Below are 16,253 nucleotides of genomic sequence, written 5' to 3' on the forward strand. Positions count from 1 at the left end.
GAGTTAGCATGCAATGAAGTAGGGTCAATTAAGGAAGGTAAGAAAGGTAACCTGTTAGCTGTGGTAGAGCTACTGTAGGCTACAGTTTGTCCAAAGCGTTAAACCTATTTGCAGAGTTATTCAACAGGCACTTTGGAAACCTCAAAGATGAGCTCTGTTAAATTTATTCAACTGACAAATCACACACATTGATTAGAGTAAATAACTACACAAATTTGATAGATAATTAAAGCATTTGCAATTATGCCCCATGTGAGATTTTTCCCCAGCCCTCAATATAATGTAAATAGCTGCAATAGTTTATATGAATTGCAGTAAACAACACATTAAAAGAAACTGAGCAGACACTTGCACTCCAGGTCATAATACAGAGTCTGTACAAAAACATATTTCAATCATTATCGAAAGGCCAGTTCAGATCTAGCAACTGACATTAGGAGAGACGACATGAGACAAAACTAGACAGTTTTAGAATTTTGTGTTGTAGAACAACTGACTAACAACTGGGCATTCAGATCAAAATGATGACCAGTTTCCATGGTGACACTTTATGCTTTCAATGATGTGTTGAAACTTTGTAACAAGTTGTACTTTGTGTAGCAAGTTGTTGTAGCAAATGAGTTACATGAAATACATGCAGCCACTGGCTCACCAAAGACAGGTCATAATACTCTGTGACATTACAGAGAAATATCAGCAACCTAGCAAGCATTTGGTCACAGTGCACTGTTCTCTGATTGGTCAAACTGAACCGTCTCATCTCATGTCTTTTGCTAAGATTTTAATTGATGAATCTTGGAAACTCTAGCAGCCGACACGAAACGTTCTAAAACTAGACTGATCAGATTAAGCAAACTAATGATCTAAAACTGTCACGCCCTGACCATAGAGAGCTATTTATTCTCTATGTTGGTTGGTCGGGGTGTGATTTTAGGATGGGTTATCTAGGGGAATTTTATTTCTATGTTGGCCTAGTATGGTTCCCAATCAGAGGCAGCTGTTTATCGTTGTCTCTGATTGGGGATCATATTTAGGTAGCCATTTCCCCATTGTGCTTTGTGGGATCTTGTCTATGTATAATTGCCTGTGAGCATTATTCTAGCTTCACGTTTCGTTTGTTCGTTTTGTTGTTTTGGTCTTTGAAGTTTTCTATTCCAAAATAAAGGATGGAAACATACCACGCTGCATCTTGGTCTACTCCTTATGACGAACGTGACAGAAGATCCCACCACAAACGGACAAAGCAGCGTGGCCAGGAGTAGCAGGTATCCAAGCTGTTGGACTTGGGAGGACTTGGGAGGAGATAATGGCAGGAAACAAAAGCCTTCCATGTAAGCAGACGCAAGCGGTGAAGGAAGGACAACGACGACACCGGGGTTCGCGGCCTACTCCTCGCACTCTCCCTCAAGTACACCTTCCCAGTCAGGTTCGTCCTGTGCCTGCTCCTCGCACTCTCCCTGAAGTGCGTATCCCCAGTCAGGTACGTACTGTGTCTGCTCCTCGCACTCTCCCTGAAGTGCGTGTCCCCAGTCAGGTACGTCCTGTGCTTCCTCCCCGCACTCGCCCTGAGGTGCGTGTCATCAGCCCGGTGCCACCTGTACCGGTCCCACGCATCAGGCCTCCAGTGCGCCTCCACAGTCCAGTACGTCCTGTGCCTCCTCCCCGCACTCGCCCTGAGGTGCGTGTCATCAGCCCGATGCCACCTGTACCGGTCCCACGCATCAGGTCTCCAGTGCGCCTCCACAGTCCAGTACGTCCTGTGCCTCCTCCCCGCACTCGCCCTGAGGTGCGTGTCATCAGCCCGGTGCCACCTGTACCGGTCCCACGCATCAGGCCTCCACTGCCCCTCCACAGTCCAGAGCTTCCGGCAACAGTTCCCAGTCCAGAGCTTCCGGCGACCGTTCCCAGTCCAGAGCTTCCGGCGACAGTTCCCAGTCCAGAGCTTCCGGCGACCGTTCTCAGTCCAGAGCTTCCGGCGACAGGTCCCAGTCCAGAGCTTCCGGCGACAGTTCCCAGTCCAGAGCTTCCGGCGACAGTTCCCAGTCCAGAGCTTCTGGCGACGGGTCCCAGTCCAGAGCTTCCAGCGATGGTCTGCGGTCCAGAGCCTCCAACGATGGTCTGCGGTCCAGAGCCTCCAGCGACGGTCTGCAGTCCAGAGCCTCCAGCGGGGGTTCTCAGTCCGGAGCCTCCTGCGAGGGTTCCCAGTCCGGGAATTTTGGAGAGCACATTTCACGTTTCATTCTCAGAAAGCATCTTTGTCAACAGAAGACATCATCTGATTGAGGCAACTCTCGTGCCATGTTGTTGCTCAATTGGCAGTCATGCATGTCTGAGATTAATACCTGCGGTTATCTCCAAAGCCCATTTAAAGCAGCCCTGACCTCTGCTAGTGCCGTGCTATCCCCCTTTAGCTCAATGACAGCCGGCTGTGGCTCCCCTGCATGGCTGGGGGGATTTCTAGGGATCTAATTAGCCTCAAGGGCCCCTTTTGGATCTTGTAACTTCACTATCTCATGCCTTATTCAACAGAGCCACCGCCACAAGGCCATTTGGATTACCCTGCCACTCTCAGATGGGGTTCAAAGTTCAAATGTCACTGGTGGAGGGCATTTTCATCCCAGCGATATTGCGTGGAGTCGGTGTTAATGACAGCCCCTGGGTTTATCTGTAGTTTAGGCCCAGGCAGGCTGCAGTGTGTTGGGATATTATTGTGTGTCTGCAAATAGAATGCTTTCCTTATGAGGGAGGAAAGTAAGGTCAGGCTATTACGGAAACGACACTGCCTTGTCTAATGCAGCAGCTAAAACTTGTGTAATTGATCACCTATGGGGTGCATGAACACTGAACACTTTTGCACTTTTGGGACATTGTATTGCGAGGATATTGCAATGTATAAACACAAATGTTTCAACTATGGAAGCTATGTTCAAAGAACAGGGTCCAAAGAGGAATCCCAAAGTATGTCTAACACATATCCTCAACATCACACAAAGCATCAAAGCTGCAGTCTGAAAATGTTTTAATAAAATCCCTGACACCAACAGATGCTTGTGAGGAGGAGCCAGTCGGTGTACGGGCAGGCATCCACTCTGGTTATGAGAGCACAACACGGCAAGGCTGTCAAGCATTGGAGTGAGGCCGGTGGTTGGCTGCCTCTGAGTCTCCAACCATCTCCACCGAAGGGGAAGTGACAGACGGGGATTGACCATGACAGCATCCATACATTCATTACCTCTCTCACCTGTCCCGCTGGTGGCTTTGTATGCAACTTTTTTTCCAAAGCGATGCCGATTTGTCTGGGATTAAGTGTCATGCTAATGGCTAGGCCCTGGGGAGGAGGATGATTTGTCTCTCTTGCCCTAAAAACCTAATTAATAATTCTATTGGAGCCGAATCGCCAACATCTTAACTCTCCCCTCTCCCTGCCTTTGATCGGCCACTTCATACTCCCCACTAAGTAACCAACTTTAAATTAGTGGGCAAAAATGCATCCACTAAGGGGGGGAATAATGAACTAATACCTCTGGAATATATCATGCTTTAAACAAGGGAGGATGAATCGATAATGCTAATTAGGGTGCTCCTTCCTTGCCTCTGCCCAAGGCCCCAAAGGGTTTGCATCGAAGGGTTCCATCGATCCCACCCCAAATGATGGCTGATGGAAAACAGATTGGGGGGATTTGGCATCACCTCATTAAGCCTGATTTGAGGATGCATCCATGATTGATCTCTAGCCGATTCATATTCATTTCCCTCCGCCCTTCAAATGATTACTGAGCTATTTCAATATTACAGTATTCCCAGCTCTCCTCATTTTCTTCCCTCTATCCCTTCCTCTCGCTCACTTTACGTATGCATTTGAAATGGCACCCTATTCGTTATATATTGCACTACTTTTAACCAGGCACTATTAAGATTAAGGTCACTTAATTGGTCAATTGTATACAAAGTCCAATCGAAATTTAACCCAACCCATCCGAAAGACACACATACATGTTTTTGGAGAGGTGCGGGGGGCTGCCACACTGGGTGCCGTTGCTGTGGGGGGTTAAGTGTTTGCTCAAGGGCACAATGGCAGGCAATGGCATCTAAGATTTGATACCAGCATCCCTCCGGTTGCCAGCTCATTTCCCGCCAGATTTCTCCCATTGGATCCGGGATTCGAACTGGCTGCTAGCTCGCCTCTCTAACCGTTAGGCTACCTGCCGCCATGTTCAAGGGGCTCTGGTCAAAGTAGTGCACTATATAGGTGCCATTTGGGACGCAGTCTAAGTCATCTAAAATGTCAACTCTTCAGGTTCCCCAAATCTACTACTTTTTCTACCTGCTGTGAAACAGTTTGACACTGTTTTGCAAGTGTTACGTGGCCTTGAACAGGATGTTCTCTCAACACTCACTCATTCTGATACGCCTTCCAATTTACCTGAACCTTGCAGACATACTGTATACACAATGATTTAGTGATCTTGAATGTAACCAAATAGTATTCTAGCTGATCCTTACCGAGCACAGTTAGTCGGGCGGGGCGTGTTCTGATAGCTGCCTGGATGGCCTGGCACTCGAAGAAGGCGTCATCCTGCATTTCAGTTCTCTGAATCAAGAGGTGGTATTCACCCTTGCTGTGGTCTCCCACGATGTCATAACGTGGGTAGCCTGGAACACAAGAACACACATTGTTACTCCTGCACACACACACACACACCCCTTCATTATGTGTGTCCACACGCTAGGTTTTCCAATTATCCGGGGATATGGATTGCAATGCCCACTAGTTTAAAGAAACACAATTAAAGCAACAATTGGTTTTTCAGAGTGAGCTTGTTATTCCTTTCAGGAGAACACGCACAATTATAATGGAGAACACACACGCGCGCACACACGCACACACACATACACACACATACATACACACACACACACACAATTATATATTTGATGTGGGCTGTGTTATTGTTGCTTTCCACTCCTTATAAGATTATACATCTTTAGCACGGTAAAACATGCACGTATAGTAGCTAATTACTTTCTCTGGCCACCTACAGTTATCCTTGGAGGAGGAGAGAAGAAAGGGAATGGTGGACTTTCTTGTTTTTCCTTCCTCAAATAAAAAAATGGAGTGTTAATCTGGCCTCCCGCACATAAATTGAGCAGCTGTCAGCCCTCGAGGGGATTCAATTTTCCCATCGCCAATTGTGTTGAGTCCAGTGTCTGCCGTAATAGCTACTATAACCCAGTGGAAAAACAAATGAGCGATATGTAATATCTAATAGACCATTTTATTAGGAAATAATATCACCCTAAACAGATCGGATATTGTTTTTAGCAAAGCAAGTACATTTTGTATCGGATCCACTGAATTGAAAATAATACGGCCTCTTTTAACCTGTAATGAGTCTGTAGTCTAAATGTATGATGTTGTGGGGATTCCTATTCTTATGTATGAATGTGTTACATAACAAAAGTAACACAATGTTAGAGGTGATACACTAACTGCAATTATTATTTCTTTCTTTGGGAATTCTGTGTGTTGATACTCAGGCGATGGATTCAAACGATTGAACCGCAAAGAAGAGTTTCCGTTTTGAAAGAACAAATCCACAAACTGACAATGTTCATTTGAGCTGTCAAAGGAGGGCTGATGGATGAAGAACAGAAACAACAGAGAGGTAAAACAGCAGCAACTATAGAAAGAAAATGCAGAAAGCTCTCTCAGAAAACACAACTAAAAAAACGCTGTTCAAAGTCAAGCTGCAACATCCCTCTTTTATTTTCCAGGACCAATAAACAGGAAAAGAAATACATGCTCTGGTGAATGAAGAGAAGGAGGGAGGAGCATAAGGAGACCGGAAGAAGCAGGCAGGGGGTGTATGGTGGGTTTGAGGGGGGGGGGGGGGGGGGGGGCAGCGTTCAACCCAAATGGGCAAAGTAAATAACATTAATGCTCATTGATTTTCTCTAAAATACTGCTGTTTATTCTACTGCCAAGGGATCAATGACAAGCCTAAATCATCATAGAAGCATTTTACTGAGCCATAGTGTAGGGGAGTCTTAAGTGAGCTGACTGCGAGAGACTAACTCCCACACCACTGCTGATACAAACAACATAATATGCCAGATGCCAACGTATAGGGCCTATTAGTCTTACTTTGTGCACATACACTAATGCATTCATGTATGTCTTGACCAGAGCATTAGAATTTCATTAGCTATTACATGGTTAATAGCATTACTGATTTTGTAAGTTAATGCCAGTTGGTCATTCTCAATACATTCACCAAGGGGACCTGGACATCGTGCTGACCTCTGTTAATAAGATGCATAACAACATAAAACCACATTTTGAAGAAGTTTTAGGAAATTGATTAAATGCAATAAACTGTATTTTTTACTTTAACCTCTCACGAAGCATGTAGGTTACACTTTACATTAAGGTACAAACCCTTTCTAAACCCTATCTCATCCCCTCATCCTATATATACACAGTATATATAATATATATACATGACCAAAAGTATGTGGACACCTGCTTGTCCAACATCTTATTCCAAAATCATGAGCACTAATATGGAGTTGGTCCCCCCTTTGCCGCTATAACAGCCTCCACTCTTCTGTGAAGGCTTTCCTCCAGATGTTGGAACAATGTTGCGGGGACTTGCTTCCATTCAGCCGTAAGAGCATTAGTGAGGTTGGGTGATTAGGGGTGGCTCGCAGTTGGCGCTAGAATTCATCCCTAAGTTGTTTGATAGGGTTGAGGTCAGGGCTCTGTTTAGGCCAGTCAGGTTCTTCCACACCGATCTCAATACACTATTTCTGTATGGACCTCGCTTTCTACATGGGGGCATTGTCATGCTGAAACAGGAAAGGGCCTCCCTCAAACTGTTGCCACAAAGTTGGAAGCACAGAATCGTCTAGAATGTCATTGTATGCTGTAGTGTTAAGATTCCCCTTCACTTGAACTAAGGGGCCTAGCCTGAACCATGAAAAACAGCCCCAGACCATTATTCCTCCGCCACCAAACTTTACAGTTGGCACTATGCATTGGGGCAGGGAGTGTTCTCCTGGTATCCGCCAAACCCAGAATCATCCGTCTGACTGCCAGATGGTGAAGCGTGATTCATCACTCCAGAGAACGCGTTTCCACTGCTCCAGAGTCCAAGCTTTACACCACTCCATCCGACGCTTGGCATGGCACATGGTGATCTTAGGCTTCTGTGTATCTACTTGGCCATGGAAACCCATTTCATGAAGCTCCCGACGAACAGTTCTTGTGCTGACGTTGCATCCAGAGAGAGTTTGGAACTAGTGAGTGTTGCACCCAAAGACAGACAATCCACTAATTTGAAAGGGTGTCCACATACTTTTGTATATACAGTATAGTGTATGTATATCTCCTCCTATATAACTACTGCTGTACATATATTGTTCCTGTTTATACACTGCTCAAAAAAATAAAGGGAACACTAAAATAACACATCCTAGATCTGAATGAATGAAATATTCTTATTAAATACTTTTTTCTTTACATAGTTGAATGTGCTGACAACAAAATCACACAGAAATTATCAATGGAAATCAAATTTATCAACCCATGGAGGTCTGGATTTGGAGTCACACTCAAAATTAAAGTGGAAAACCACACTACAGGCTGATCCATCTTTGATGTAATGTCCTTAAAACAAGTCAAAATGAGGCTCAGTAGTGTGTGTGGCCTCCACGTGCCTGTATGACCTCCCTACAACACCTGGGCATGCTCCTGATGAGGTGGCGGATGGTCTCCTGAGGGATCTCCTCCCAGACCTGGACTAAAGCATCCGCCAACTCCTGGACAGTCTGTGGTGCAACGTGGCGTTGGTGGATGGAGCGAGACATGATGTCCCAGATGTGCTCAATTGGATTCAGGTCTGGGGAACGAGCGGGCCAGTCCATAGCATCAATGCCTTCCTCTTGCAGGAACTGCTGACACACTCCAGCCACATGAGGTCTAGCATTGTCTTGCATTAGGAGGAACCCAGGGCCAACCGCACCAGCATATGGTCTCACAAGGGGTCTGAGGATCTCATCTCGGTACCTAATGGCAGTCAGGCTACCTCTGGCGAGCACATGGAGGGCTGTGCGGCCCCCCAAAGAAATGCCACCCCACACCATGACTGACCCACTGCCAAACCGGTCATCCTGGAGGATGTTGCAGGCAGCAGAACGTTCTCCACGGCGTCTCCAGACTCTGTCACGTCTGTCACATGTGCTCAGTGTGAACCTGCTTTCATCTGTGAAGAGCACAGGGCGCCAGTGGCGAATTTGCCAATCTTGGTGTTCTCTGGCAAATGCCAAACGTCCTGCACGGTGTTGGGCTGTAAGCACAACCCCCACCTGTGGACGTCGGGCCCTCATACCACCCTCATGGAGTCTGTTTCTGACCGTTTGAGCAGACACATGCACATTTGTGGCCTGCTGGAGGTCATTTTGCAGGGCTCTGGCAGTGCTCCTCCTTGCACAAAGGCGGAGGTAGCGGTCCTGCTGCTGGGTTGTTGCCCTCCTACGGCCTCCTTCACGTCTCCTGATGTACTGGCCTGTCTCCTGGTAGCGCCTCCATGCTCTAGACATTACGCTGACAGACACAGCAAACCTTCTTGCCACAGCTCACATTGATGTGCCATCCTGGATGAGCTGCACTACCTGAGCCACTTGTGTGGGTTGTAGACTCCGTCTCATGCTACCACTAGAGCGAAAGCACCGCCAGCATTCAAAAGTGACCAAAACATCAGCCAGGAAGCATAGGAACTGAGAAGTGGTCTGTGGTCACCACCTGCAGAACCACTCCTTTATTGGGGGTGTCTTGCTAATTGCCTATAATTTCCACCTGTTGTCTATTCCATTTGCACAACAGCATGTGAAATTTATTGTCAATCAGTGTTGCTTCCTAAGTGGACAGTTTGATTTCACAGAAGTGTGATTGACTTGGAGTTACATTGTGTTGTTTAAGTGTTCCCTTTATTTTTTTGAGCAGTGTATATTGTCCATAGTGTCTTTACACACCACAAACGCATATTCGGGACTCTGACGGCTCATTTCTTAATCTCTTGTTACTTCTTCTTTTTTTGTCCTTTTCTTTTTTCCTTGGCATTATTTGTGTATTAGTATTGTACTGTTAGACATTTACTGCACTGCTGGAGCTAGGAACAAAAGCATTTTGTTACATCTGCTTTAACATATTCTAATCTGTGTACGCGACAAACAACCTTTGATTTGATTTGACTTTAATGTAAAGTGTTACCGGAAGCACATATAATCATATTTTATTTCTGAGAGGGGATTTGATTCTTCGGGGAATACCAATATACTGTACATAAGATCCCTGAGGAAACCAATTTTCCTCCCCTGGGGTGTTAGAGAGAGAGAAAGGAGGCACAGAATACATTCAATCCCAGAAATCCATTAAGACCTGAGATCAAGTGTCAGACGAACGACCCCAAGCCAAGTGGGAATGAATAGCGGAAGAAGCTGAAGTCAAAAGCTTGTCAATTAAGGCAAACAATGTATAATAGCCCCAGGTATAACCTCTATAAAGGCGATGGATCCATTAAGATTAGTCAGACTTGACTTAGATCAATGCCGTGACTTAGATAGGAAAGGGTTTTGGCGGACGATGATGTATTTCAGTATGGAGGAGTGCGGACACCTAACTGACACATCAATGGGAGGAAACGGAAATGAACACTGTCTGATGTCTGTCCCAAATTGCACCCTATTCCCTAAATAGTGAATTCGTTTTGACCAGAGCCCTGTTGGCCCTGGTCAAATGTAGTGCACTATAAAGGAAATAGGGTGCAATTTGGGACACAACCTGAGTAGGGCCAGATCAAAGGGAACACAGGAGAGAAGGTGAAGGCCACATGTAAAGCGAGCACTCCCTTGCTCGAGTCCAAATTACACGTGGAGAGCAATCAAGAGGCTAGGGTGCTTTCGATGCCATTGACAGTCAAACCCCTCCTTCAGCTTTTTTCGAAAACGAAACATTATCAGTTAAAAATATAATTTTCCCTCATTGACTTTGGCCTTTGATTTACAACACCCCTTCATGGCCATAATCTGTCCTATTCAGACGAATATGGTAATTATGTTTAGCTTTAAGTGCCATTATCCTTTAGTGCTCGAGCCATTATTTTAGCTCCTGATGATAGTTATGATAGCCATTATCACAATAGTACGGTGTCAGTATGTGGCCTTGCTGCCTTCCCTCACATAGCTGTTGTGTTGACTAAGAGGTCTAATTTCCCTGTCGTCTCTAAAAGCAAACACTTTCCACAGTTCACACTGCCGGGAGAGAGCCTTTCCAGTTCACACTAGACCCCCCTATCATTGATCCGCCGTAAAGACGTGGCATTTATCCCCATGGCAGGCACACAGACACAGACAGCTCCTCTCTCTCTCTCTCTCTCTCTCTCTCAATCTCCCAACCTTTACTATTATTCTCTATCTCTCTCTTTTTCTCTCTAGCTCTCTCTTTCTGTTCTCTGAGCTGATAGTGATTTTTGGTTAAGCACCAGGAGGTCCCTGGGGACCCGGTCATTACACTGCACTTCAGTGACACAGGTGATGGGTCCCAGGATGCTACTAAAAGGACCCGAAGTGGGATTGTATGGACATAATGGGAAAGGATTGTTCTCCCAGGCCCAATTATGAAAACGCCATCCATGACAAAATATAACAAGGGACTGAGGCAAAAGCAGACCATGTCTTCAGGGGAAGACAATGTAACAGATTGGCATGGCAGGATTTATGGAAGAAGAAAACAAATCTGATGACATGGCATGGTACGCAAACTGTAGTCCATTGCCATATTGTAACCCCAGGTATATTTTCTGTCCTGTCTAATGATGTTATTGAACATTTTATTCAAATTGTTTATCTAGTCAAGTGATCACGTCTCCTCAAAGACATTGATTGGGTAAAAGAGTTTGTAAGGTGGGTTGTTGATGCTGATTTATCCAGTATTTGACTTTACCTATCCAAACAACACACCACACACCGCTCTGAAAGCTGATTGTGGGAAATCATTTCCTCTGGCAGCCATCAGAGCAACAATACTGTCTTCAAAACAGCCCGAGGAAAGATTGGGGAAGCAGACACGCTGACGCTTTGGAAATGAGCAAAACGTGATTTAACCATCTGGCGGAGCAGCAGATGCTGCCATAAATTGCTGCAACTTTCAAATGTTGATTTTCTTTAACCCAGATGCAGTTTGGAGTGCCGGTGTGTAGGGTTAGTTGAGCTTAATATATTCTGGGAGATTGAGAAACAGTTTTTCTGGCTGTGGTGTTAATTTTCAAATACGTCTCACGCGACAATTGCAGTGTCGTAAGATGGCTAATGCAGAGGAGTAGGAGAATTGTGGAAACAACAAAATAATTATGGTAGTAATGTAATGGTACTCAAGCAGTAATCGATACACACTGAAAATGGTATAACAAAAACATCTGTCTTTGCTCTTGTTGCCTCTAAATCAGGGATGGGCAATTCCAGTCCTCGAGGGCCTGATTGGTGTCACAGTTTTGCCCCAGCCCCAGCAAACACACCTGACTCCAATAATCACCTAATGATGATCTTCAGTTTAGAATGCAATTTGATTAATCAGTTGTGTTTGCTAGTGATGGAGAAAAATGTGACACCAATCAGGCCTTCAAGGACTGGAGTTGCCCACCCCTGCTCTAAATGAATAAAATAGCAAGTAATTACTTTGAGAATGCATTTTTTGAGTGTGGATCCTACAGATGAAACGTGTGCAATATTGGCCATTTACCATATCACCTGCACTTATGACAATTTTATGTTTTTGATTGGGCCCAATCCCCAATGTTTCTCTCCCGTTATGCAAACAGCATGTAAACCCCCTAATTTGTCTTTGTTTAATAATTCAGAAGAGGGTTCTGATTAAGCCACACCATGAAATACATTTGAAACACTTGTGAGAATTTGGAAAAACAGCAATTACACAATCAGTGTTTGTGACTCCTGTGCCACGTGAAGTGGCTATTTTAATTAATGATCAAACTCTAATTAAATACTCCATTGCATCGCTCTGTCATTTGGACCGATGTGACGAGTGACAGATACCTTTTGATGAAGAGAGCGCACATGGATTTATTTTCAATTACGTGAAGGTAATGAAAGGAAAAAGTGCAGATCAATGGACATGTGAGCGACACAACAACAATTGAGAACCATGACAAAGAGAGTTGCTAAGGGAGAGAGCAGAATGGAGAGAGATGGACAGACAGATGAGAGATATTGAGGCCACAGATAAAGGCTGTGTCCAAGAGAGGAGGGAAAGAGAAGAAGAGAGAAAGGATGGTAACACTTTACATTAAGTTGTCCTTATTACTATGTAACTAATACAGTAATAACTGTGTTCATTTAGTAGTTACATAGGTTTTACTATATACTTAAATGAAAATAGGAATGTTGAGGAATCCGTTATTACACAACTAGTGAAGGTTTATCCACATGTGTAACTACTGCTGTTACTACACATTTTCTTATTCCACTAAGTAAGTAATGTTTTGTAATTACACGTTTGAAAGTCACCTATCAATTACCATGTCAATAACTGAAGCCATAATCTGACCTTGTTACATGTAACTACAAGGTTCCGCTAACATTGAATCCACATGTAATGCCAGGGTTGATAAATAGGCTAGGACCAGGTAACAACAATTGTAACACGCTACACCCTGTCATTAACTACTGGTAATTTTAAATTTGTTTATTTCTATGTTATGACCTGGATCAAAAGCTATACCGAATCAAGTCTAATATAAGAACAATGTAGCTACATAGAATATACTTTTAATTATAATATACCTACCCAGTAGCAAGCAACTTAATGTAAAGTGAAAGCAAATAGGGTACCTTTATAATTACTATGTTGTTACAATGTAATAACATTTTCAGACAATAGGCTGACCAGGAGAAATTAGGACAAAGGAGAACATTGGGTATAAGAGGGGCTGGACAAATCCATTTGCCCGCGCTGGCGTTGCAGATGACTATATTGGTCCACTAATACTGGAATATTAAAGGCCCAGTGTAGTACTTTAGTGAAAAAAATTATAAAACAAAGTATTCATATTTTTTTTATCCTGATTTTACATACTTCCCACGGCTATGTACTTACCCAGGAGCAAGCAACCTAATGTAAAGTGAAGTGAAATTTGTTTTACTTTGTAGTTTCAATGTAACAACCTTTGCAGACAATAGGCTAACCAGGAGAAAAAAGGAGACAGGAGAACATTTTTCAGTTGGACTTTTCTTTAATGAATTTGACGAAGATTCACATTCAAACTATTCAAATTCAATTCCCCATTTCAGACTCAAAGAAATAACTATTTTATTTAGTAGAAACACAGGGTGGCAAAAACTAGCTTGCTAGCATTTCCCCATCATTCACTAATGTAGCTAGCTAGCTAGATGTCACTAACATCAACACCTTTTCCAACTCAGTTAATAAACTTTACCAAATCATCATAAAAATCATGAAACATTTAGCTTACAATGTTATTTACAATTTTAAAGACTTACATTGCACTTTGCGTTTTATAAACCTTTAAAAACATTATATCTAAAGAGATGTGAGAGGTCGGTGTGATATCACTTCCTGGCTTCTTATATTTCCAAATGTTCTTCTTTTGAATGTGCAAACTTACAATGTCCTTCACTAAATAGTGAAAAAAAAGGTAAACAAAATGTTTGATGTTTTTATTTTTTATTAAAAAAAATTGTATGTGTAGAGAGGAAGAGGAAGTGAGAGGCCCAATTTGGTGGAACATCTGTCTCCCTCCAGTAGATAGCGTTTTTTTGTTGTTTCACCCACCAAGCAAGGAGTTTTTGTATGGAGGTCAATGAGAGAATGTTGAATTTGTTCAACAAAAAATTTAATGGCTTAAAGGTTCATTTTGTATGAGGTTATAATAATCCATGCCTTCTGGGAATGTTATAAAGTCCAAAAGTTATGGGTGTAGCTAGAAATGTGTCTGTCAGAAGTATGGAAATGTGTATATTTCAAGACATGGCATATAAGGGTGCAGTGAGATGGGTTGGACGATACCTTTCTCATCAATCCTCTTGAAAAAACGTATATACTTAAAAACTGAAAATCAAACAATGTCAGCCTTTAAATGCTTTATTATCCAAATGTTGAAAGATCTTGTGGGCGATGGAAATAAATAAAATGGGGCAGTTTGAGGCCATGTGGCAGAGAGCGATGGAGGCGCTGGAGATGGGGGTGTGAGCAGGTGGGTCTGGGCAGGTGTGATGTAGATGTTGTTTGTATGTGTATGTTTTGTATTGTCTAAAAATACCAAATAAAATCGTACAAAAAAATGTAATGAAGAAAAATGACAAGCTATTATTTGATTTATTTCCTTTACATTCTTCATTGTAACCACAATGTCACAAATAATTGAACAAACATAACATGAGCAGATTAACTTGGTCGAAACGTTCAGAAAGAATGTTGGTACTTATTTGAGTGTGTCACTCAGCTTTATGCTGACAAATATAGATTTATGCTGTGAAATAGCCTACTAAATAGGCCAAGCCTAAACAAATATATTAAATTGTAAATTGTACATTTCGTAAATAAATGAAGTAGCTCAGGTCTTGAAAATATGGGAAACCTTTTTCCCCTCACTATCATCGCTGGACTCTCTTTCATTCAGTTTTTTCTTCACATCAGCAAAGAAGGACTCTGTGTTTCAGAAGCTCACATTAAATAGAGGGGCTTTCAACTCTTTCTCACTGTGGTAAATAAAGCCAGTTTGTTATTTAGAATTATTTCTGTATGTTTTTAGAGGGAGAAAAACCAAAATGCCCACCTTGCCTATTTTTCGAAAATCGTCAGTCCACATGTCAAGTATAATTGTGCCATTGTATTTACCCACGTTCTCTCTCAACTTCGGGACCACCCACCACCTTTTTTTTGTTGCCTTATGCAGGACGCTAGTGCCAGAGAAGAAAGACTCTTGGACTGAAAAATTCACACCTCCATTAATTTGCGAAAATAGAGTCAATTTGTGCCACAGTTCAGACTACCGATAGATCAGTGTTCTAACTCCCCCTTGCGATAGTGTGGTGCAATGACAGAATGACGCAATTTACCACAATCTGCCACCATCTACCACAAATGGTCGCAGCATAAGCTCAAAACTTTTCATTGAGAAATAACTGAATTTGCCACGTGAGGTTTATTTGATTGAATAGAAGTTTTGTAATGCTGAAGTTGTTACGAGAATACTGATATAAGTAGGTCACGTGACATCCCGGCAACTTTGAGAAAAAACACTTTAGATCAGAGTTGTCTCGAGATAGCTATGCATATTCATGGCATGAGGCTAGTAGAATAGCATCTCTCGCCAATGAATGCAGGCGGTTGACGTCAACAACCCTCATCAAATATTCTAAATATTGATTACAAAAATTAGATGTATCCATCAATCCAAAGAAAGAATAGGCGGGAGCTAGACAGCCTGCCGTGCTGCTTTGTGGACAACGACTACCATTGTTAGGGTGGAGAGACATGTATCTTGTTGGTATATCCATAATCTTTGTTAAGTGAGAGTTCACCAGAAAATGATGTCAAACTGACCTCTCACCTCTCACACTCTACTCTGCAGACAAAATGGAAGTCACATGCTATTTCTGTAAACTGCCTGTTACTCAGGCCCAGAAGCTAGGATATGCATATAATTGGTAGATTTGGATAGAAAACACGCTAAAGTTTCCAAAACTGTTACAATAATGTCTGTGAGTATAATAGAACTGATATGGCAGGTGAAAACCTGAAGAAAATCCATCCAGGAAGTGGGATTTTTTTGATGTGGGTATTTTCAATTGAATGCCTAGTATCTAATGGGTTAGGACCCAGAATGCAGTTCCTATGGCTTCCACTAGATGTCAACAGTCTTTAGACATTGTGTCAGGCTTGTTTTCTGAAAAATGAAGAAGAATGAGACCTTTCTGTCAGTGGACTGTAGAATCATGCAGTGCTGGTTTGCGCCCTTCGTTGTTTTTCCTTTCTATTGAATACGCTATTGTCCGGTTGAAATATTATCGATTATTTAGACAATTGACAGCCTGAGGATTAATTATAAACATCGTTTGACATGTTTCGACAAACTTTACCGGAACTATTAGGATGTATTCGTCTGCATGTTTTGACCGCCTTTGAGCCAGTGGATTACTGAACAAAACGCGCCAAC

At 42.9% G+C, this 16,253-nt stretch overlaps 1 protein-coding gene across 1 annotated transcript in view; it reads right to left on the reverse strand.

Moving 5' to 3' along the window:
• The window catches only part of LOC120056781 (kin of IRRE-like protein 3), a 163,259-nt gene that overhangs the window by 124,041 nt on the left and 22,965 nt on the right, over nucleotides 1–16,253 (reverse strand). Inside the window, exon 3 of the mRNA XM_039004987.1 lies at nucleotides 4,504–4,653. Within this exon, the coding sequence (XP_038860915.1) occupies nucleotides 4,504–4,653 (150 nt within the window). The remainder of the gene's footprint in view (nucleotides 1–4,503; nucleotides 4,654–16,253) is intronic.

This window comes from Salvelinus namaycush, chromosome 12, assembly GCF_016432855.1.
Source record: "Salvelinus namaycush isolate Seneca chromosome 12, SaNama_1.0, whole genome shotgun sequence".
NCBI lineage: Eukaryota > Metazoa > Chordata > Actinopteri > Salmoniformes > Salmonidae > Salvelinus > Salvelinus namaycush.